Consider the following 24971-nt stretch of genomic DNA (forward strand, 5'->3'; position numbering starts at 1 on the left):
GGGCTCCTTGTGGTGGGACAGCAGAGCCCAGCCTGTGCCATGTGGACAGCTGCACCACCCACCCTGCCCATGCCTGGACTTGGAAGTTAGGTGGGCTCTAAGAGACGTTCATGTTTGGGATGTGTCTTCTTCAGCACATGAAAACAGAGGATTGCCATGGCAACTGTTCTCCCTTGAGTGTTTTTCCAATGTTTTCCAATGTTTTCCAATCTTACTCACTTTTTCTTATATCCCTAGTGTTTAATTTAAGGCCTTTCTTAATTGGAGTCCAAAGAAGCAATTGAAGTGAGTTCTCTGATTAGACAAAAAGTTAGGACACCTTCCCACACAACTGATGAAGTACAAGATCAACAGAATTGAATGCTGCTGTGAGTAAGAGGAGATCTGAAATTTGAAATGCATTGTACCCAGACAAATGAAATAAATGAAGCCTTTTACTTAAAGCAAAGCATTGAAATAAAAAGTAGTGTACAGCACGACAATTTTGGGCTCTCCCCTGCTGGTAGATCTTTCTAGCTGTTTAATCACTGATTGTAGACCTTTGCAATCTTCTTTATGACTCAGCTTTGTGAAGGAACATCTTTCCAAATCAACATGTGTTGGCTCATTGAAGTACCTTTCATGAGCTGTAGTAGTATTTAGTCAGGGCACTTTCAAGGGGATGGTTACTTCAGTGGTGTTTCTTCGGGGTAATTACCATGCCTCTCATTTGCCAGTACCTTGCTTCCACTTTATGTGTGTTTGGCAGGGATAGAGTTCATTTTCTTCATAGTAGCTGGTGTGGGGCTGTGTTTTAGATTTGTGCTGGAAACAGCATTGATAATACAAGGATGTTTTTGCGATCGCTGAGCAGTGCTTACACAGAGCCAAGGTCTTCTCTGCTTCCTGTTGCACGTAGGGCAGGGGTGCACAAGAAGCTGGGAGGGGAGACAGCTGGGACAACTGACCCCAGCTGATACTCCATTCCATATGGTGCCACACAGCATATAAAGTGGGGGGAAGAATGGAAGGGGGATGTTCAGAGTGATGTCATTTTTCTTGCCAAGGAACTGTTCCATGTGATGAAACCCTGGTGTCCTGGAGATGGCTGAAACTCCTACCTGCACATAGCAAGTGGTGAATTAATTAGTTGCTTTGCTTTGTCTGCATATGTGGCTTTTGCTTTACCTATTAAACTGTCTCTATCTCAACCCACAAGTTTTCTCACTTTAATTCTTCTGCTTCTCTTCCCCATCCCACCAGGGTGGGTGAGTCAGCGAGCAGCTGTGTGATGCTTCATTGCTGGCTGGGGTTAAACCATGACACACCTGCACGCCAATACCTATGTGTGGGAAACCCAGGCTGGAGGGGAAGAAGAACTCCTGTGGAGGTGTAGGAAGGAGAAGGTTGATGCCTTGGTTGTGCTGTCTTGGGGGAGGGCGGTGTGAGGGTGGGTTGGTTGAACGCAGTGTCTTTGGTGCCCCGTACCTCCCGCACTGGCCCTTTGCCCTGGTGGAGGTTGGCAGGGAGACTGATGAGCCCCTTTCAATAGGGCTTATGCCGTGATGGCTGCAGCACAGTTAATCACAGAAGAGGAACTGGAGATTCCTCCCACCTTCTCCAGCCCTGCCTTGAGACAGACTATGTCTCCTCCCTACGGCAGGGCCCAAGGAACAAAGATCTCCCTGGAAATTCCCTGCCTGACTCTTCTCCCGCTGTGTTGCCATCTGCTTTACACAATACTCTGGTATATGCCTTTGTGGACAGCAATGCTCTTCCTCCGAAGACATCTTTGGCGCTGCTTCCCTGGAGGGGCAAAATCCTGAGGCACAAAGGGCAGCTGAGACTGTTCTGAGCACTCCTTCCTGTCCCAAGGCAGGGAGGGAAACAGAAATTACAATTTTAGGATTTTATGAGATACTGTGTCTTGGGAACCTGGTCTAAAACACCCTCCAGTTGGAAACCTGCCCAGATGATTTCAAAATGGTAAAGGCAGTCCTGTTTTGATCCAAATGGGGTAACAGGGCTTGGAGCAAATAGAGATGGAAAAAATGGGTGCAGGTTCGGGCACACAGGGTGCCCAGGTGTGGTTTTGTTCCTCCCAGGTGTATTTGTTGATCTGCTCGTGTGTTGACCCCTGTGTAGCTTCATGCTGCACCTCTCCCATCTCACCGGGCATGGCAGTGGCACTGCTCACATGTGAGGTAGGCAGTGCCCTGTTCCTCACTTTGCCTCTCAGGTGCAGGCATGGTTTGTATCAGCTTCTAAATGGCTGCACAGGACATCTCTCTGAATCCAGGAATGAAGGCCAGATCTTTAGCCAGGGGAGTCATTTGGCTGGAGACAGCTCTCCACAGAGCTGGTTTGTTAACGGGAAACAGGAGTTCATTTATTTTTCATCATGATGATGCTATTTCTGAATAAGAGAGAAAAATGAGAGTTTATTTCTGAAGCGTATGATTTAGTTTTTGGCCTTTAAAAATTTGTTTATTTTGAATGGAAGCCCAGAATGCACATAATATAGCAAAAGATTGCAGATACAGACAGGGATTTTTGTTTCACCTTTCAAGTTACTCCCACTCCTGGTGCTAAGACAGTAGCATTTGAAAAGGCTCTGGATGTTTTCCCTTTCCTTGGAAAGAAACACACTAAAATAATAATCCTGAAGCAATATGGAAGCACCTGCTTCCCAATAACTGCTGAAAGCAGCAAGGTACAACCAGGCACACCAGGGAGATGAGGAAAATGTCCTGGGAACTGCCACCTGAGCAGAGTTTCCCTGTGACTGCAGTTCCTGCTCCAGGGGGATGTAGCAAGGGGTTGAACACGAGCTTGGCAGACAGTTGTGATGTGAAGGTAAGCACAATTGTTTTCTGAAATGTTTGATCCCATAATCCACAAATCCGTTTATCATAAAGAGCCTTTCAAACTGTTGTGACAAACTCTTCTGGACTGAATCCAGCTCCTGAATTATGAGAAGCTAAAAATGGTGTCTATTCCCATGGCTATAGACAGAGAGATGCTACTCAGCAACAAATGCACCACCAAGTGCTTTAAAAATAGCCCCTGTGGAATTATTCAGTGTTTGGGACTTGTCATTTCATAGGGGTAAAAATGGATTCATTTTGGCACAAAATATGCATAATATGTATCCACAGCTTTATAAATAGCATTTATAAAATTATGTGTATAATTTTATCTTAAATTGATGCTGAGCAAAGAGACAAAACAATCAACAAGAACTTAACACAAGTTTTGTTCTTAGATAATTGTAAGACATTTGTCTTAGAAATGCAGGTGTCAAAAGAGACCTTCCTCCCTTCTCCCCTCCCTCCTTTCTTTCTTTAACACAGCTTTAGGGAAAAATCTTGAAATTACTGCCATTATGGCAAATGTGATAGCTACAAGCCAAAGAAGAAGCCTGGCCCAAAGTTGTCAGCCCACACAAATTAATTCCATGGCTTTAGCTATTCTGTAGGAGAGAGGTTTTCAAATGCAGGCCTTTATATCTCCTGGAGATCCAGGTTTTGCAAGTGGAGTCACAAATGTGGTGGAAATTCAGTTGGTGAGATGGTGCTCTTGGACATACCTGGGTCAATAGCTGGAACATAACTGGAATTGACTCTTAAAGGAGCATTTGGGGACCATGCTCTTTGTCCTCCTCTCCTGTTATTCTGCTCCTTTTCATCTCACTTGCCCTTGCAGTACTCATGCAGGGCCACAGCATTGGTACTGGTGAGTGGGGAGGATAAGGTCTCGTTGGAGGCTCCTGGGCATCTTTCCTTTTCTGTGTATGGGCTCTGCTGAAAGGGAGCAGGTAAAAATATGAAGACTTTGCTGCTGCCCTGCTCCATGCTTTCCTGTCCACCCTCTACCCTGTAGAGCCTGGCTGCAGGCTGAGGGTCCTTCTTGCTTCTAAAGGTGCTCAGTCACAATCTGTAGCAGCCTAAGCCCTAGGAAAGGGTGGAAGATAGGGCTGGGAAAGCAATATCCTGGGAAAACATTTTGCAAAATTGGAGCAATAATGTAGCAGAACAAAATGTGAGGCCTTATAGGCATGGACAACAATTTTGTTAGCGAACAGAACCGGTTTTGTTCACTCACACTTGCACACCTGTACTCAGGTGCAGGATGCCAGCATCCAAGTGGTGGTTTGCTCTGGGTCAGATTGCCACAGCCACCACTGACAGTCCTGAGTGGGGACTGACCACCAGAGGAGTGACCCGTGGGCTGCTGGGAAGCGCAGAGTGGAGAACTGGACTTGTGTGCAGGAAGATGCCACCCCTATACAATGTCATGCCTCGGAGCTGTGTTTGTGAAGTCTCAGGATATAATGTATGAGCAGACTTGGTTGTCCTGTCCTGATCAGGGGGCATGAGGTAGAATAAAAGTGGGATTTGGCAACTGAGATTTGGGCTCCCCAGAACAGTGCAATGGCACAAGACAGCAACTTCACCAAAATGCTGAGATCCTTCAAATTGTAATGCTTTTCCTTAGAAATCAGCATTTAAAAACCTTTTTTAATGAAATGCATTTTTTTTTTATTTAAAAAAACTCTTAGAATAGTACATTTTTAATAAGGTTGGGTTTTTTTCATATGATTTCACAGAAGTCAGTAATATTTTCTGGGAAAAATTACATCCCTCTTACCATTTTACTGAAATTATTAAATGGTTTCTAGGGCAACTTACCAATAGCGTTAAGGTTCACTTTTGTATTTCTTGAGGGGTCAGGGAGGTCTTCATCAGAGAAATCAAGGGATAGACAAAAATGTCAGAACTGTGCTTTGATGTTTTCCCACCTCTTGCTGAAGCAAAAAATATTGCCTGCTAATGTGATGAAAAGGAGTGAGGCTAGCTGGAGATTTATGCCCTCCTGGAGACATGGTGTGTCAGCTCTCCTCCAAGTTCTCTCATGCTATTTCCATGGCAACTCCATATAATGATAACTCCCACAGATTTTCTCCCTTTATCTGTTATTTTGGTCCCAGATAGTGATGGAGTTGAGGCATACATTTCTTTCACACCATTTGATGCCCATCGACACTAAAGTAAATAATGTCCTCATTCTCCAGGTCTTTAGAAAGCATAGTTAGTTCACAGCCCTTTCAGAGATTCACCTGCAGAGCTGGACGGAGCTGAGACAGGAAAAGCAGTGCTACAGATGCTCAGAGGAATCTGCAAAGGATGAATGCTCACTGTCAGCACAACGTGACAGGATTGCATTCCACTCCTGCTCTTCTTCTCCCCTTGGCCAGGGTAACAGATGGACACTAAGGAGGAGGCCATGGTATAATGGGAGTGATGCCTTTTCCTGGTCTTAAAATCAAGAGTCAAACACGGTTAGAAGGGAAAAAGGGATTTTACCTCGGTATTTATTTTAAGGATCCTTAGGTGCACTACGTCCAGCTGCAATGCGCCGAAATGCACACCTCAATGCACACCCCCGAAGGATCTGGTATAACATTATAGGTCTTACTAATTAGCATATCTATCAAAGATTCCCCAATGAGAGGCTTGAAGGAGCCCCCCCCAAGGAACCTTCCCCTGGATGGTTCTATCTTAGTTTACGGAATGTGTTCTGGAGAGGACCTTGGGATCTGGGGCACGCTATCCTCTACCCACGAAGCTTCTAAAATGTTTAGTCTCTCAGCTTGACAAACAAGTCCAAGAATGTAGGCAAAAAGAATACAGAAGTTTTAAAAAGGTATAACAGGGGTATAAAAGAAAAGGCAAAAAATTATCATGGCATCAGAGGGATGGATGATTTGGGTGCAGGGAGCTGCATCTCAGCTGTCCTGCCCAGGGAGACAGGAGGTCATTCTGCCTGATAGTGAGATGCTCCCATTCCCCCTGCTGTCTGTCCATGATTGCAAATCTAGTCCAGCTCATGAGACAAGGATTGTGAGTTTCAGCCAGGCGTAGCTGCAGCCAGAGAAACCCTTGACCAAGTGCTGCTAACCCATGACTTCCTCCCTCTTATGAAATCTCTGCAGCAAGATGTTGCTGGATGATTCTACACAGCAGAAGTGGCAGGCATGCAGCTTGTTCCTGGAAACTGCGCTTGCTTCATCTAGCTGGTAGGGCAGCACAGGCCAAATATTAGTGCTGGAGTGGAGGATCCACAGAGATCCTGGAGTCCGGCTGCCAGTGTGGGCTGCACCGAGCTTCTATGCTTGGTTTGCAATTCAGTCAGTGACAGGGAGGATAGGACAGTCTGAATGTGAAGACCTATCCCAAGCATCCCCTTACTTCATGCCCTGAGAGCATCCAGGAATTTTGACCCTCCTCATTTCTTCCTATAGAGGCTTCCATTTAAGCAGATGAGCAATGCTAGGTGAGAGTGCATCCTCCTCCAGGAAGGCATCTTAAACTTTATCCTTGATAATAGTGTCCCTTCTGAGTCAGGCTGCTGCTCAGAAGAGCTGTCCTACCTGTTTGGTCCCCTCTGTCCTGTAAACCAGATGTAGGTGAGAGCTTTGCTGGGGCTCAGGCTGTTCTAATAGATGGAGAGGCTACTTAGGCAAGAAGTTATTCAGCTCTCTGCATGTAGAGAGATTTGCAAGGATGGGAGCAAGGATGTCAAGGATCAATGCTCACCTGCTGTGAGACTGGTCACAGCAACTGCACAGAGCAGTGGAAAAGACAGCACTGCACCCACAGGGACCACATCCGATTGCTGTAGTCCCTTGGGATTTGTGCTGCCCACTACCTTGCAGGGGTGAGTCAAGAGGGGACACACAGTCTCCCTGCTCGGCTTCCCACCAATCCACTGAGTCCCTCTTACTTCCACCCTTAAAGAAATTGGGGCAGTTTCAGCTCTGAGATCTTTTGCTGCTTAGCTTCACCTCACAGATACACAATGATGAGAGTTATTCCTCAGGAAATTGGAAAGGAGCCAGAAACTCCATGCTGTGATTAGCCCCTGCTCGCTGGTTGAACAATGTACTTTCTGGGTTGGACTGGTGTCCATCACTGCCAAGGTAACTGTGAGCCACTGGCTCAGCTGTGGACCCAGCCTGTTCGTGTGTGAGATGATGTGTGTTGCAGAAGCTGCTGCTTGTCAGCCTCTGGCTCCCTGCAGTCACCTCTGAGTTAAGGCAGAGGGCTGCAGACATGGGATTACCCAGAAATCACCTCCATTACAGGGAGAGGAAGGAGGGCACAGTATCATAGAGTCATACAGGTTGGAAAAGACCTCCGAGATCATCAAGTCCAGCCTTCGACTGAATGCCACCATGCCCACTAAACCGTATCATGAAATCCCATCTCTACTTGTTTTGTGAACACTTCCAGGCGTGGTGATTCCACCACTCCCTATAGTTTGAGTCCTTGCCTGGAAACAGCCCAGGTTTGACTCTTTTTTCTGAATGACAAAGAGCAATTCACCTGGGTGTGTGGGTGAGCAATTACCGAGGCATGGTGAAAATTTGACCTTGACCTTCTGCCCTGAATGTAGCAAGTGTCGTTTCCCCATCATGCTAGCATGATGGAAGGATAAGCACGTGGAAGACCTCCTGAAGGACTCTCAGCAAAAGACACATCAAAACCGAACCAGCAGAATTTCTGAATAGCAGATCTAAGGTCACCAATACAAATTGGTGAGCAGCACCTTGTCCATGTGTGTTGTGATGATCCCATCAAACACAAACAATTCCCCATTCCGCATCGTAGGATGGGTTGAGACAGTGGGGTTAAACACAGTAACAAATCTCTGTTAAGAGGGAGGCCACAAAGGCATGTTTCTAAAATCCTTGTATGTTTCCAAGTCCATGGGGCTTTTTTCTTATTTCTTAGGATTATGCTAAGACACATATACCCATAAAAATGATTCCTTACATACTTAGACCTATGGATGTCTCTAAGGTGAGAACTGAGGATTAAAGAAACTTTTTGCCATCGATTGTACCCGCAAGAATTCAACTTTTTTCCCAATATTCTCACTTCAAATGTATCATCATGCTTCTATTAATTTCAATGTGAGCGTTGTATGCACAGTTGGAGGCAGAACATGCCCCTAAAGCTGACTACATTTGAAGAGTGCACTATGAAAGAGAAATCAGGTGAGACACTAGCAAGGGTTTTATCTCTGGGGTCCTGTAAAGGAGCATGCAGCTTCTTTCAGTGTTTCCTTGTTCATTCCATAAAGTTGATTCCACTTTTAGAGAGTACTGTCAGACAATAAAGACAAATGATACTCAAAAAAAGGCAAAACTCATAATGAAACTTGCAGAGAGAGGACTTTTCCCTCCTCCCACCCCACTTGTCCCAGGATTTGGAAAAAAACACTTGTAGCTAGAACCAGGGCTAGACACCTTGGTAAATCTGGCTTTAGAGATCCTGCTGTCGGATGAAAAATGTGATCACCACCAAGAAACCAAGCACTGATTTGGTGTGAACTCACTCGAACTCTATGAATAGCTTAAAAATCGTTCACGGTGTATCTTCGTGCCTTCTGGGTAACTCGGCAGGAACGGCACCGTGTGTGGATGCAGATACCGCAGTGCCCCCGCCTGGCTACTGAAGATCCGATGTCACGGTGAAACAGACGGTTCCAGATCTCGTGTCCTCACACGGGACAGGTTTTTGTTCGGCTTTCAGAGAGTTCACTAAAGTACAGCGGGCAGTAGAGCTGATGTCGTCCTAGGACGGGAGCAGGGTAGCAGAGAGGGCGACAGTGGCACCGCAATGCTGCACGCACTGAGTAGACAGCTCTCAGGTCATGTGAAGCAGTACTACAGCTGAGCCCCAGTCCTTCCATCAGCCTGTGCTCTGGAGAACTGAGCATACCTTGACTCAGCACACACATCTTTGCATCAGTGACTCCGTCTGCTTGTGAGGTGACTCGTGCTCAAGAACCGGGCATTTAATCTTGGCCCCGTCGATGTCTCATCTCACACAAATCATTTGCTGATTTTAACCCAAAAGTCTGGATATAACAAAGGAGAACCACAACACAGTCTCAATACACAGTAGTGATGGTGGTGATGGGTGAGGAGGAGAAAGGACAAAGACCTGATACTTCTTTGTGTAATAAATTTGTCCTGTCCACCTTGCCGCCAGATACCACAGGCTTTGACACTGGGGATCTCCTGCCTTTCTGACTGGCATAGTCCCACCTAGGCAAGCCCAGAAACCGGTGGCCTCCACTTGGGAGGCTGGACAGAATGGGGAGCAGAGCTGGTGAGCCATACTCTGCCTCGACAGACAGTCTGCCAGAAGCATCCCCTCTTGCTGCCCACCCCAGCAATTGCCCACCTCTCGCAGCCTTGTGAAGCACCAGGAATCTGCAGTGCAGGGTCTGAGAGCTGACTGATCTTCCTAGACCACAGACACTTCCCCAAAGATGGGCAGCAGCCTCTCCAGGCAGCCATTTCTCTCCAGCAGCTTAAGTGCAGACAGTCAGGAGGAGGCTAGCTGAAATCAAACTAAACTGTGCCTAAAATAAAATTAGTTCAGAGACAAGGTCTTTGTGCTGCTGTATAAAACAAGCAGAACATCACAGTGGAAAAGCTTTCTTTTTTTTCAGCTGGAAAGTTACAGTTACTTGGGTTTGGGGTTGCTTTATTTTAATTTTTTAATTTTTTTTTTATTATTATTATTGGAACATGCTGAGTCAAAGAAATCATTTCATGGCGGCAAAATTGCAAATTTTACCAAAGCTCTGTGTAAGTAAGGCCATGAAATAACTTCATTATTACTATTGTTGTTGTTATTATTGTGATTGTTGTTGTTGTTATTATTATTATTATTATTATTATTACTACTCCTGCTGTTACTTGGAAGGGTTGTAGTGCCAAAGCCGTGATGCGGTGCGGTTTCTCCCCGGGCTGGCCTGTGGCCGCAGCCGAGCGCTGCCCCCGCTCCGGACCGGCCCCTCCCGCGCGGCCGCTCCGCGGGACAAGGGCGCCGCCCGGCGGCCGCTGGCGGAACGCCAGGAGGAGCCGCCCGCGGGCTCCCGGCCCTGCCGCGGGCTCCTCTCCTCGCCCCGGCCCTCCTGGCGTTGCCTCCGCTTCCTTTGAGGAACCAGAAACATAAACCCAGCCTCCTCCCTGTTTTCGAGGCTGTTGCTTTCAATCCTGCAAGAGTTAGCGCGGTGGGACGTGGCCCACTGCTCACCCACCCGGGTGGGTGCTGGAGTCATTCTTGGACCCTGCGTGCCCTCATTCATTTCTCCCGTGGCACCAGTCTCGGGTGGCTGGGTTAGGGGCTGAGGACGTGGCAAACAGCCAGTCAGAGAGGGCGGTTCAGCGCTGCTAAAAACAGAGTGCCTGCAGGAATAGCCTGCTTTTTGGGTTATAGGAGTGTCCTGGGATGATCAAGTGACACTGAGCAGTGCCTCAGTGCCTAACTTCTGAGATTCAAACGTGTTTGTTCAGTGTGGTAAAACCAGTGAAGAGATGATTTGCAGGAAAACATAGTTTCTTGCAGCACTGAGCACAGAGTAGTACCAGAGCCCAGGATGCTACTGAGGTCCCTTTATGTCCATGATTAGAGATCTCAGCATTTGATCCTCACTACAGACTGTTTTGAGAGAGAAACAGCAGACAGCAACATATGCTGGAGACACAGCATTCTATTTCAGCTCTTGACTAATTAGTTAGAGAACAAGATGCCCGTTTTGTAAGCCACAGCCTTTGCTTTCTCCTCCAAATGCACCTGTTATCAGTTTGATGGGAGAAACTGCTCAGGCAGGCAGAGCCCTGGCTGTCTCTGGAGATGCAGATAAAATCAGGCTGGTCAGACAGGAGGGCAACTCCTGATCCATGTCTGGCACTTCAGAAAGTCTTTTGCAGAAAATGGCACTCACATCTAGCAGAGTGCTTCATCACCATAGCAAAGGCAAAGCAAACACCAGTTTCCCTAGAAACTGCGTGTGGCAGGGCATGTTGACTTTAAGGGAGGGAAAGCATCCTTAATAGGAAAGTACTGGGTGCAGAAGGGTGAGTGTGCTGCAGGTAGGGAGAGGGGACAAGACAGGTCTCAGCCCCACAGGGACCAAGATGGCTGGAGTGGGGCAGGGACTCCCAGCAGAGACTCTCATGGCCAGTGTCCTTCATTGCTAAGTGCAGTGGCAGAGACTGCCTTGGGGCAGAGGCAGCTGAGCCCCCCTGGTTGGGTGCCCCAGAGCTCCACTGAGTGCAGCTGCTCACCAACAGCTCACCAACCCCAGCCTGGGTGCAGCGACACAGACCAGGTGGTACGCAAGGGCTGGGCTTGCTGCCGCTGAGGCACACCTCCACTTTGCACCCAGAGCCACAGAAAGTAGGCAAATTTGAGCAGGGGCTCTTGGGTTTCCTTCTCCAGAGCTTCCTCCTAGGAGAGGCAGCTGCCACTGCAGCCCTCAGCTGATTGGCCTTGGGTGCTAGTTCTGGCTCCTGTCAGAAACCACCTTCCTGAGAGAAGCTCAGAACTGTTCAGTCCCTTCTATTTATAACCACACAAGCTCCTCCAGGGCAAAGGGAGTAACTAGTGCTGGGGAAAATGAATCTGAAGAAGGCATTGTCCAGAGATGCACACTTATGGCAATGTACACCAACCACATACCAGGCTGTTTGAGTAAGGGTGAAGTCAGCAAGGTGAGGGAAGTGGTTATTTCCTTTTACTTAGTGCTCGGGCAGCTCTGTCTGGAGTACTGTGTCCAGTTTGGGTCTCTCACTGCTACAGAGCTTGATCAAGGGGAACAAGTCTGGCAGGGGAGCCATTAAGACCATTGGGAGCTGCTTGGACCATGTCACCAGGGGGAAAGACTGAGGGACTTGCTCAGTCATCAGAAGAAAGGCTAAGGGGGATCCAGGTGCTCTTGTCTATTAACTAAATGGATGCTATAGAAAAGGTGGGGCCAGACTTCCCTTAGAGGTGCACAGTGAAAAGTCAAAGGATGACAGAGAAGTTGCAGAAAGGGAAATTCTGATTAGACACAGGTTTAAAAAAAATCCCAATGAGAGCGGTGAGACACCAGAACATGGACCCCGAAAAGCTGTGTGATCTCTGCCTTTGGAGACATTCAAAGCTTACCTCAAACTGGTCTAACTTTGAGGTGAGCCTTGTTCAGGGCAGAAGCTGGACTGGACCTCTCCAGAAGTCCCATCTGACCAAAACCTTTGAGTGACTCTGAAGTACTGCTAAACCTATTAAAATGTAGGAAAGAGCTGGAAACAAGAAAGAACTCTGCGGCTTCTCAGAACCACCAGCTCCCTGCATCTTTGTGTGAGCTTACATTTTAAAGGGAGCTTGGGGCAGAATAGAGCAAGAGGCATTCCATGTGTTACCCACGCATGACTTTCTCACTGGCAGCTTTTAGATCTCATGTTTGTCTTTAAGAAGCTGCAAAATCAGTCCCTCCCTGGGGAGTGTGTGTGTAGGAGCAGAGTGTAAGTGGAAATGTAGGGCAGACTGAATGCTGTCTCTTGCTCCAGAGTGTTGTTGCCCTTTAGGTGCTGCTCACAGGCTGTAGTGCAGCTGCCGGGGATGGCTGGAGGAGACGGCTCCCAGCTGTTCGCTTTGCCTCTGTCAGGGCCAGGAAAATGGGAGGCATTTCTCTGCTTCAGCTACCTCTGGTTCTGGTTCTGTGTGATGAGACACACTGAAACCTGCAGCATAGGGTTTGTATGGGAGAAGGTGACTGCTGTAATTGGGCACTGGACACACCACCTGCACTGTCAGCCCTGCTGTGAGACTGTCAGTGACCTTTGGCAAAGGAGCAACATGCACCCTTGGACCAAAAGTTGCCACATCCAAGTTGTGGCCCTGTGATTCTGTTCCTTGGGGAGCAGATCTGATTAAAGTGATGCCCTGGCCCTGTGAGCCTGGAGAGAGTGGGCCCAGCTGAGACCCCTGTGCCACAGCAAGGGCTACAGGACTTGTAGGAAGAAGGTGAATCCCTCTCAAAGAAGAATCTTGTTTAGGGACGGTGGCACTGGCACCAGCTGTCAGAAGTGGCAGGGAGCACTTGGGAGGTGACCCCAGCAAGGTTCCTCCCCATCCCAGGTTGTGTCACCACTAGGGTCTGTGCCCCAAAGGTTTATTGCACCCTCCATGTTCACTCCTGGCCAGGCACGTGGAGCCCTACAGCCCTGGCAAGGCCATGGGATGGTAACCCTGAAGGTCCTGGGACTGAACAGTGTTTTTGTCCTTCTTTGCTCTTTTCCCATGACACCCCTGACCTGAAGTTCAGCAGAGTTTATCCTGCCTCCTGATAATCCTGGCTGCTTTCATAATCCAGGTGTGCTCTGTGCCAACCCTTCTCTGGTGTGTACATTTCTGGCTCTCTGCTCTCCTTGAACAGGGAGAGGAGGGACCGGAAACCAGAGGGCCCTGAAGGCAGCGCACCTGCAACCAAGAGAGCCCTGTGCAGGAGAGAGGGCAGGGATGAGCCTTACTGGGTTTACAGGCCTCCCAGTGAGCAGATTTTAAGAAAAAAACCGCACAAGGATCAGGTAACCTTCCTGCCTCCTCAACTCACTTGTTCCTTTTGGGTCTAGTCTGTCTGGCCCCACCAGTTTAGGATTTCCCGGGGATGCGTGTGTGTGACTAAGTGGCCGACTGGTTTGGTTTAAGCTCAATTATAAGGAGAGAGGAAACTCCTGCTTTCCCAAAAGGCTCTCCTGAGGTGTGAGAAACCTGCAGCACAGCAGCACCCCTTACCCAGCAGTGCCAAGTTCACAGAAATTCATGTTTATTTTGGCATTTAAATGAGCTCTCACACAAAGCTGCCTTAATATCAAACAAGTGCAAAATAACCCTGGGCAGCTTAGTATTTGTGTCATTACAGAGGTTTAAAAAATTGCTCTAAAAGGCACTGTAAATCTGTGGAAGGAGATTTGCATTCTCTGCCGAGCAGCACGCACAGTAACAACCAAGTAATCAAGAAAATCGCCATGCCCTGACTCAATGGGAGTGCATATGATGTCTCATCCCTCCTAGTTCTGCTGCCTCTGGGGCCAAGGTGCACTGGGAGGCAGGTTCTGGTCTGTGGCAGTTAGTGAAGGAGTTGGTAAGTGTCTGGGATATGGAGAACATGCCATAAGAGCACACTTCACTCCTATTTCTCCTGTTAGCCTGTTCCTTTGCTCCACCAGACACCACTGAAGCTGAGGAGCTGGCTCTGTTTTAACACATTTTTGAATCATCCTGGGACATACTGTAGCTATCAATGACACCACATCTGCTCAAAAAGCTAGTTTCTTGAAAGTTTGTTACTGTTTCAAGCATATCCCCCCAACCTTCAGTCTGCAAGTCAACAAGTTGCATCACGGCTTCACAAACCCTTTTCCCAGCCTGCTCTCCCATGTTATATTAGCATCCTTGAGTTTTCTCCCTCATCCTCTGTGTTACACCTGTGGACTGCATTGGCGGAGGGAAGAAGAAGAGGGAGGGTTAGGCATCATTTCCACCTCAAATTTACTAGGAAAAGGCAAGTTATCCTGTGATACATTTCAAAGTCAGTCCTTAGGAGGGCTCTTTCTCATGCCAGGGGATTCAGAAGGCTCAGATGTCCTTGTGTTGCCCTTCAGTGCTAGTAGGCAGAGTGGGGAAGACCCCGGCTGACTGATTCAGCACTGAGCCTGAGGAAGTGGTTTACTTGCCAAGAGTATATGAATATCTGGTAGCATAACACACCACGTAAAATCTCATGGGAGAGTATCCTCTAGAAAGGGAAATTATATCCTCATACCATCAGGGGGTTTAAAAATTATCATCATCTTCACTGATATTATTTTGCTTTGCTGTTGTTCCTACTTTCAAATAAAAATATTACATGTATTCAGAACATCAGAAAGACATCTTTTTACAAACTGAATTGCATACCTACAAGCTCCTTTCCTATTCTTGATTATGCAAGTACCCAACAAGAGACAAGCAAATGAATACAGATTTGACACAGCAGATACAGACATGTGCAGTGATGAAAAGTTCACCTCTTTCCTCTGGCATTTGCTTGCTGTGGCTTGGATTTCTATTTCCTCATTTCTTAAGCACTCCTAACACTGGATCAACTTTATTCAAGAAAAGTAGCACAGAGAAAGTACTAACCCTTCTTCTGCACCCTCAAACAGCTGGTCTTTGGTTCACAATGACAGCTCCAAGGAAGCCAGCATCTCTCTGCCATTTTTCCCCAAGTGCAATCTTCCAGCTGGCCCACTCCAACCCATGGAGAGCTACTGCTGTCACCCCACCAGCCGTTACAGGAATCACATTCCCAAGGAAGAACACCAGTTTCTCATAGTCAGGTGTTTGGGTTTTTATTAATTAAACAGTCCATATACAAAGTACTAAATAAATATACAGCTGTGTCAGAAGCCAGTGTACCATACACACCCAACTTGGAGAGCTCTCTGTAGTTATATATGAAATACCATGGAAAGCTATTTATCAAATGCAAAGCAGGTTACAGAATGATTCAACTCTGCAGACTCATTGCTCATCACCAGGGTGCAGTCCACACACACACACACACACACACACACACACACTTTTGCTCATTCATGCCTGGGAAGAAGGGTGTCCGCCCTCTGTAACCTGGCTGCTTGGGAAATGTTTGTGTTAATGCACAGACACACTCAGGAAGAGGCCGAGATCCAAGGTTCATGGGATTATATCCCACCAGGGTATTGCAAGGAGCCACATGGAAGAGGCTTTGTCTTTGGGGATCCACAGCCTGGAATGGCAGGCACAGGGAGGGAGAGTTTGCAGGGCTGGGCAGGCACCTTGGGGAGCTCAGCTGGGGGAAATGGGTAGGAGTCAGAGCTGGAAAGGAGGCTGTCAGAACATGAATGGGAAAAAGTGTCAGGGTAAATTGGTGTAGCTGGTTTTATGTCTTTAAGTTTTCTTCTCCATTTCCAGCATGGTCCCTAGATGATGAGGAAGGTGTTGGAAGCAAATATGAAGATGAAAAAATGAATTACTCTGTCTCTTCTCCACTGATCTCTGGAGGACAGCCAGGCAGGGCTGGGAGTGGGCACAAAAGTAATAGCAGATAGATAAAGATGCCTCAGTAGTACCTGAGATGTCTTCATGGGTGGGCAGGAGGAAGGAATGTGTAGGGCTGAAGCTCCTGGTCCTTCCTCCTCTCCCATCAGACGAGGGATGCAGGCATCCCCATGAGCTGATTAAAGCAGGTGCTGTCTGGGGCAGAGCCAGCTGATGATCTTCCTGCTTCTCCAGCATTCCTGCTGAAAATAGGCCAGGATGCTCTTCCATCAGAAGGGAGAAGCTCCATTCCATGGGGACACAGACTGAATAGGGACAGGACAGCCAGGGCTGTGTCTGAAAGCTATGTTTGAAGAATAAGAGGGAGCTACAAGGGTGCCTGTGTCAGGGGAAAGAGGATCTGTCTCCTCTTTTGCTGGTGTGGCTTGACTCTTTCACAGGATCATCTCATTTGTCACCATGGGGCCCATTCCCTGTGCCTCTGCTGAGGGGCACTTAGTCTCTTTGCTCACTGTGGAGCTGCTACATGGGGCTTTTCCCACCAGTGTAGTCATGGTATGGGCTTGTCCGGGCCTTGGGGCGAGGGATGGAGAAATCATTCTGGGGTTCAATAGCCTGAAAAGGAAGCACAGAAGTCTTTATGTTTGAAAATTGGACAGAAGTCATAAAACAGGGCTTATAAAGAAAACAAAGGAAGGAAGGGAGAAACAGAGCTGAAGGTTTCCTAAGAATGTGACCAATAAGGCTGTGGAAGAGGATCCTGGTGGAACAAATTAGTGATGGAGACATGTCACCAGAGGACATGTGGGAACATGGTGTGAGCTACTAGACCTGGCTAGGCTGTGGTCTGAAGGAGGACTGGTGAAAGGACAGGTAGACATGCAGACTGCCCACTCTGGATCTGCACTGCAACTTCCAGTGTCTGCTGGTGGGAATACATTCAGGGCATGGGCTGAGGAAATAACCACACTCTCCTGAGGAAAGGGCACAGTCTGCTGTAGGAATGGTGCTCAAAAAGAGGATCTCTTATGTGGTACCAAATCCCAAAGTACTGAAAACCACAACCTCTTTACCTCAGACCCCTCTTGCTTTCCCATGTCCCCGGACATGTCACAGCTCTTTCCCTCCAGCCACAGGCACCTCCATGACCACATCACAGTATCACCTGGCTCCACGCAAAGCACCTGCCTGCCTTCACAGAGCCTGTTCTAGGTCCATCTGTCTTTGCTCCTTCTCCTTCCCTTCCTTTCAGTGCCTGAACAGTAGCCTGTAGCCTGCATGTGGTGAAACAGGTGACAGTGGCATGAACTTACCTTCATCTGAAAGTTCGAAGCGTATGGGGAGTAGTTGAGGTCTCCTGTGTCACAAGACAAAAGTAGGGAAAAGTTAGTGCATTAGCATCACACAGTAGCTTGGAGATACCACATCAAGGGAAACTCACAGGGTCCGTGGCTACATTAGCAGCTGCTTTTAGACTGGTCTCACAATGCAATGTGCAGGCAGGAATGAGCTAAAATCCACAGGTGGAGGACATTAAATATTTTCTTCTGAAAACAGGAATGAATGGTATTGCAAATAACAGGACACAGGTGGCCTTGGAGTTTAGACACCTCCTGTTGCCTCACAATTACTGTCACTACCACCAGCCAAATCCCTCCCACTTGTATGCACAAGACCCCCTTTGTGGTATTCCCTGGGAGAGCACAGCCTTTCCTGGCTATTGTTTTACAAGCCTGGGGGTCTGACTCCAGGTGACGAACATGACACCAATAGCAAATCCACAGCCAGAGAAATCACATCTCCTACCCATAGACTTGGGAAACCCAAACTAATAGAACATTTTGCTTTGTCCAAATATGCAGAAGACTCATACAGAAAAGAAAGACCTCCTTTCCTCCTTTTTATCCACTCTTACATGGATAAGGGCACCAGATCAGAACTGGAATAAATAACCTCCAAGGTATAACCTAGATAGGCCTGAAGAGCTGATGTGCCAGTAAGAAACAAAAAAATCCTCCTGATTTTTAACATGCACTTCCCAGACATAGCAGGGTCATAAAGAGTTATATTTCAGCCCTGACATGCAGCAAGTCTCTACTCAGTCACTCCTCCTACACACCTTTAGCTTTTGCCTTGGTCCTCACTCATTTCCCTCTTGTCTGCAGATTAATTTTCATGTGCATTTCCAAAGTTTCATCAGTCTGAAACTTTTTCCTAGCCTCTAATTTATCTATCATCTTCATATCTTTTCTTGTAGCTCTCCTAACTGTTTTAGGTCATGAGTGGTGCTTGTGTGCTTGGGGCTGGGGGGACATTCACTTCACCATACCTTGCACAATTTCATCTTGGGTGTAGGCACGGTTGTCCAGTCCAGTTGTCTGCTTTAGGAACTTGGGTTGGCAGAAGTCATTTTCTGGAGGATAGTCCTCTAGCTTCAGAGGAGCAGTGAGGAAACAAATTTCGGGGATAATATACATTATCAGGAAAATCCAGCCATTGGACACCAGAGCAATGGCTACAACAGGATCATCCCAAATTTCTTTCTCTAAAACCGTGTTGCCTTTTATGAGCATAGTGATCCATACTACCCAAATGGCAATGGAGAACAGGACAGTGACAAAGATGTGCGCCCCATGCCTCTTCCAGCTTTTGTATGACCCACAGAATGTGAACATGGAAATCAAGAAGGTCAGAGCCATCAAGAAGAGCACATAGATCAGAAGCATGACAAAGTCCTTGTTGGTATTCTCACGAGACATACCCAGAAATTCGTTTCTCTGGTTTACTAACATGGTGACTAAGTACTCAATGCTGATCACAACTTGTACCAGGGCAAAGGAAACAATGAAGAGCAGCAGCACCCGCCAGGAGAAGGGCTTTCTTCCTCTCACTAGCTTGCTGAGGTTGCAGGCATGGGTGAGGAGGCACGAGAAGCAGAGAGCAAAGATGACTCCAAATAGGAAGAAGCGAGTGGGACGAGTCCTGTCATTGAGTTTAATGATGAAGGCAAAAGTGAGACCAAAAACGCCGAGTGTGCCTAAAAGAAAGAAAAAATAGACGGAGATCATGTGCCGCTTGCTGTTGTCTTGGACTTTGCAGATGAGGAAGAAGAGTGAGCAGATGAGGAAAATGGTGATGAGGATGCCTGCTGCAGCCAGCGACTCCAGGACAATCCCCCAGGCCTTCTCCGTGTCACAGAGCAGGTAGTAGTCAGCATCCATGCTGCCGCAGCCTGAGGGAGGCGGCACTGTCATCCTCTCGCCTTCTTGAACCACCTCTGCAAAGCTGTAGAAAAAGAAAAAACACAAGCTGTCAAGTCAACCATCTGGGTACTGTCAGCAGTGGGGAAGGAGAGGCAGGACAGACCTCCATCCCCACCTCACTGGCTAAGGACACCACAGTGCTAAGGACATGGGGCAGCGGGAGCAGAGTCGTCTCATTGTTTGGCCTTGGCTCTCCATCAAGGGCAAGCCAAGCCCCTCAGGAGGAGGTAATTCACCTTGCATGTCCTCTGCACTGTGCCTAATGTTGTGCAATGTTTTAGGAGAGTGGGGAGCAGGGAGAAGGTGAAGTGCTTCAGCAGGCATTTGCTTGGTGCCCTGCAGTGCAGAGATTGAGCTGCCTTGTCACTTCTGTGATACACCTGACTGGTGCTGACTGCAAGTGGTGCTTGCCACAGCCAGCCACCACGGCCAGTGGAACAAATGGGATGGAAATAACCTTCCTGACTTGGAGAACTGGGTCACTTGCAACCACTTTTGCTGCCTTTTCTTTTTTTCCAAGGTAGATGTCCCGTGAGGCATCATGAGGCATGAAGAGCTTCTACTCTGTCTCCTGAGTGAGTGTTGCTCCCCAGAAGCTGAGTCTACTCATCCAGCACCTACAGAAGTGTTTAGGAATTCCAAGGGGCTCTGCAGTCTGTGCAAGGGAGCCTGTGCTATGGTAGCTTATACAGCACACCCCAAATCATAGCTCTCGCTTGAGCGAGGAGTCTTCTCCCTCCACCCTGACCCTCCTTTCCCACTGATGTTTGTACATAAAATACACCCATTCGCCCACAAATTTCAAACCGCTTCCCGGCAGCGTCTCCCCAGCTCCAGCTGGCAATCCCATCTCAGTCAAGGATGGGAGGCACTCTCAGTTCACTGTGGCACCCATGCCCCTGCTCTCCCACGCCGCAGAGCCATGGTCCTGCACGCCATCCCAACCCAGCTGCAGAAGTCAGGCCCACCCTGGATCCTGTAAAACGTTGCCTTGCGTTACCTTTCTGGGTCCTGCCTGGTGAAGGCAGCAGGGAGGCTCCGTCTAGGAGAGGCACCTTCCCAGCACACCAGTAGCCGGGGCGCCTCCGCTCCCGCAGCCCCGGCCGAGCAGCAGCTCCGCGCTCGCCGCTCCTGGGAGCTTTAACAGCTGGAGGGCTGAGGAGGTGGGGCTGAGCACGCCTATTCCAGTTCCACCGCCTCTCCTCTCCCACAGGACACGGCTGTGAAAATTCGGCCCCTGTGCCAGGAAATGAAGTAAGGGCTCCTGACGTCAGCGGGGCACTCACCCCTGCGTCGGGGTGGAGATGGAGCCCTGGGACAGCGCTGAATGCTGCTCAGTCAGGCACCTACCTGATAAGGTGCTCCCCTGTCTGACTCCTGGCACCCGTGGGTGGGGACCGGGACTATGAATAGCAGTGCGTCCCCTCCCTGCTCCAAGCCTTTTGTCTCTTCGCCTGCTTTCTCACTAGATAACTGCTTGCAAAGTAGGCGATGAGGAGGCTGTGGCGTGTGAATGGGCCCGCAGTGCCCAGAGAGAGAGTGGCAAGCCTGGATCAAAGATGGTTTCCTCGGGGCTCTCAATGGGTGCTGCGTCTGCCTGTGGGGACGTGTCTGCTCTGCTTGTCCCTTCCAGCCGTGCCACTGAGAGCCACCGGCTTCTCTCCTGAAAAGGGCAGCTTGGCTTTCCTCGTGTCTCGCTCAGTCCAGCCTTGCTTTCCGAAGGCTCAGTTCTGCCTGCTCGCGAGCGCTGAGTCACTTTGTCCAAATTGCTGGCCCAAACGGCTAATGAACACAGGCAATGACAAATTCCCCCTTGCTCTACATTTTATGCCTCTGGCCCGACAAACCTATCAGCACTACTCCATCCAAATCCTCGAGAAACTCCAGTGTATTCATGACTTCATTTGTTATTTTAGATATTACTCACTGGGAGTATTTCATTCTCCTGATTAAGGAATTGACATCAGGGCCTATCCACACTGAGCACTCAGTGCCTATACACATCCCCAAACCTAAAAATCCCCCTCATCTCACGAAGTTTGCGCTCCTTCCCAAAACCGGGGGTGGGGGTAGAGCAGCTGCACATGCCTGTGCTGAGGTCTAAGTGTCCACAGGTGTCTCATCTGCTTGTTAATTTTGTTTGTTTGTTTTAGGGCTTCTGGCTTTTTTCTGGGTGCTGATCATTTTTGAATCTCACATGTGGAGATTGCCACAAAACTCATACGAGACAGTCCTCTCCTCCACACCCCACAGAAGTACATGAGGACCTGCAGGGATGAGTGGCTCATCCAGTGAAAGGCAACACTCAGTGCAGTCACTGTGGGGTGGGCCATGCTGAGCCCTAAGGCAGTTCTTCATGTCCGTCCAACTTTTACTTCAGTGTAAAATCCTGAGGCTTCTTAGGAAACGACATACCAGGTTTCTCTACATGAAATTAATCCAAACTTTAAAGCAGGTCCCGGGCTTAGTGAGCCAGCCAAGAAGGAGGCAGTTATGAAAAATGAGAAGAGAAAATAAGGAGTCATGGAGAGGAGTTTAGCACCATCTCAGTGGGATCCAACCTGTCTAGGAAAGCATCCCAAGAAGCTTTCAAAGGTCACTGGTCACTGCCAACCTATTTGCATCTTGTCAGAGCACATTGTGGACTGCCAGCTACTTCCCTGCATTTACAAAGACACATGTATTCCTCATGGAATAGACCGTGTCAAATTATATCAGGGGAAGAAAGAAGAAAAGATAAAAGTAACACAGACGTTTTTCAGTATGCCTGAGAAATCCACAAGAGTTAGTCATCAAACACAACCTGTACTTTCAGGAGGCTGATGGGGCTACCTTTAAAAACAATCCCAAGCGATTTAGGAGCCTGAGAGCTGCTGACTCACTGTAGTTAGTGTGAGACAAGGTAGCCATGGCTCTCGTGCTGTGCCAAGGAGGGTGGAGAGGCACCACTGGTCTACATGGGTGAGTACAAATGGCACAGTGATCACACCAGAAAGGTGAGATGTCTGTCACCTTGCTTTAGGGATGGGATGTAACCTGCAGATAGAGGCACCTAAATTTAGATGTCTGATGGTTATTACCTAAATGTGAACTGGGTGTCTCAGCTCTGGAACAGCCAAAACGTCAGAAGGACTGTCCCAGCTGATTGGATGCAGCTGCCTGTTTCTGTGTACACTGAAATGCTCCCAGGTGTGGTTGCCTGGATTGCCTGGGGCCTCACTTTAGTTGCTTGCACATCGGCATAGTGTCATTTGAGATGCCCCAGTGTCTCCTGCTCAGCTTCCAGTGACCACTCCAGGACCACATGAATTTCTCATACCCCCTCTGTCAGATCTGGCAGTCCTGTGCAGATGTTTTGGATACCCTTAGGCATCCCAAATCACCTTTGTAAGAGCAAATGGATTGAGTGCTCAATCTCCTTGGCTATTTCAGAGTTGAGATTCCCAGTTTATATGCAGGTACCTAGTCCACTGTATGGACTTAATTCTGGTACACCAGCATAGATAAATAGTTCATTGAAGGTGCTGTAGCTTTGGTATCTGTTACTCAGTCAACAGCATAGATACAAGAGCTGTAGGAATCAATCCTTCTGGAGCATTAGTTCACACTAAATAACACAGGAGGTCCCAAATTACCCTAGGCACCAGTGCATGGACAATTAAATTGACTCGTAGGTGCCTACAGAGCAGACTTCTTCGCTGGAGGCAGTCATGTGGATTCCCACTATAGGTGGAGAGAAAGGGGCACTTCCAGGGTAGTTGCAGTTGATCTGCTTCAAGACAAACCAAATCACACCTGATAAGTACCCATTTCTTTCCAACAGAGATGAAGGGAGACAAGATAATGATACAGATCTTTACACTCGACAGCTGAATTGCATAGCAAATCTCCAAAATAATTTAAACACAATCCAGTAGCAAAATGCTGGTAGTGTTAGAAGTTCCTTTAGGTGGGAGACTGTTGGTACCAAAACTGCTTGCTTTGGCCATATTGCAGCCCTGGGCAAGCAAGCTGGCTGTTGCTAGTGGGAAGGAGAGTGACTGTGGTTGACAAGGAGAGGCAGGGACAGCAGCAGGGTCTGACGCCTTTGGACAATGGGCACCCACAACTCCTCCAGTTCTCAGGCAGCAGGATGAGGGCTGGGCTCTCCCTCTGTGTCAGCTCTGCTCCCTGTCCCTTCTTGCTGCTGGCATTGTCTGTCTTTGCTCCCTCCTGTGGGGTGAGAGTGCCCAGTGCTACCCACAGTGCCCTGGGCCAGCCCTTCTCCACTGGCTTCAGTGTCACAGGGCTGAGCTGCCAGCAAATGGCAGAATGCTGCAGCCCCCTCAGCTCAGCCAGGTGTGGGGAAGGAAGCATGTCTGGGAGGTGCAGGGACTGAGGTAGTATCTTATATTAAGGCAAGTAATAAAGCAAGTAGATGTCTGGGGAGAGATGGTGCATGGCACTCTGGAATGTGTCTAAATAACACGTTTATGTTTGACCAGTGATATGGCTGCACTGTGAGTAGGCTCGTGTCATTCCTTCTGCTTAGCTGCCTGTGCACAACAGATAGCTTAATAACGTAAGAACAGCCTCACTTCTGCATGCAACCCCAGGTATGAGCAGCCTGGCACCTGAAAACCCAGGGGCAGGAGATAGCTCCTGGAGTACCTGCTGAACCTGTGCTGAGTTCATGCATTGGACTTGCTCCTGACCCATGGGTACAGGTATCACAGTCTTTCATACTCCACAAGTGTGGAAGCTGGAGCAAAAATGGGCAGAAATAAGTGGAGAACAGCTGAAACTGTGACTGTGATCACTTTGGCCAGGAAGAGCCTTTTCATACAACAAAACTGGTGATTTTTAAGGCTGTGAAACAAGTTAAAAAATTTAATGAGATTTATCACCTCCTTTAGGACTTTCAAGAGTGTGCTGATAAACATTTCACTCATGACAACTGAGCCATTCCTCTAGATGTAGTTTCCTGGAGGTATCCTGTGCCCATCCACTTAGCAGATCAGCAGAGAATGCTCCAGTCCTCCTTTATGACATTAACCTCATCTGCTTTTATGCTGATGCATTCCCAAAGCAGCAAGTTGCCTTGATATGGATGACTGGGTATTGTATATAAACAGACATTTTGGGAGACTAACTCTCAGTAAACGAGGGATCTGAAAACATACCCCCAGAAAGGAAGACATGCCAGGGGAGATCCAGGAGGATCTGCATTTTCTCTCTCCCAGAAAGGCTGACTCCAAGGCTGGGGTAATGATTTAGGAGACAGGGGATGTCTGGCTGCATCTTTAGCTAGTGAGGCATGACGGAGAGACTCTCAGCAAAGCACTCTGGGAGGAGTCAGCCTTTGCTTCCCTTGTCTGCCAGTCCTCATTTTGGTACCCTTGTCCACCCACTAATGGTGTTCCTTCTGGCATTCCTTGCCCACTGTGTCTGGAGTAGTTTCCCCTTTTCCCTCCTTGTCCACTCCACATTGTGGGATGTGGTGTTGCAAAGACTGGCTGAGATTCTCACTGAGAGAGGATTAGGCTCATTCTTTCATGGGTGGCAGTTGGCAATAGAGGTTCTGAGATAGCCATCCTGCCCTGGAATCTGATTTCTCCTGCCAGCAGTGTCTTGGGTAAGAGGTTCTGCAGGAGACTGCTTCCATGCAAGAAGCATTCCTGGGAATCAGGCTGCACACAAAAATGGCCCTGCTCAATGATACAGAAAATTTTTCTTTACTGCTTCTGGATCAAACACCACCACAATAAAACTAAGCAAAGCTGATATCCAACATAAATCACTCCTCCCTTTTAGACTT

General features: G+C 48.2%; 1 protein-coding gene across 1 annotated transcript; it reads right to left on the minus strand.

Annotated features, from left to right (window-relative positions):
* Positions 1–15206: 15206 nt before the first annotated feature.
* On the minus strand, positions 15207–20360 carry LOC116443333 (retinoic acid-induced protein 3-like). Its single transcript, XM_032107454.1, has 4 exons — positions 20175–20360; positions 18241–19196; positions 17225–17268; positions 15207–16526 (listed from the first exon to the last, which is right to left on the minus strand). Exons 2-4 carry the CDS (start codon positions 19163–19165, stop codon positions 16434–16436), a joined length of 1062 nt encoding a protein of 353 aa, XP_031963345.1. The 5' UTR covers positions 19166–19196; positions 20175–20360; the 3' UTR covers positions 15207–16433.
* Positions 20361–24971: the final 4611 nt, after the last annotated feature.

The sequence above is a fragment of the Corvus moneduloides genome, chromosome 4 (assembly GCF_009650955.1).
Source record: "Corvus moneduloides isolate bCorMon1 chromosome 4, bCorMon1.pri, whole genome shotgun sequence".
Lineage (NCBI taxonomy): Eukaryota > Metazoa > Chordata > Aves > Passeriformes > Corvidae > Corvus > Corvus moneduloides.

Coding starts and splice junctions, on each gene's coding strand:
- LOC116443333 (XM_032107454.1), bottom strand. CDS start 19,165: ATGACAGTGCCGCCTCCCTCAGGCTGCGGCAGCATGGATGCTGACTAC. Junction 17,269..18,240: donor CCAAGATGAAATTGTGCAAG/GTATGGTGAAGT, acceptor CTTGTGACACAG/GAGACCTCAACTACTCCCCA. Junction 16,527..17,224: donor CTTCGAACTTTCAGATGAAG/GTAAGTTCATGC, acceptor CTTCCTTTTCAG/GCTATTGAACCCCAGAATGA.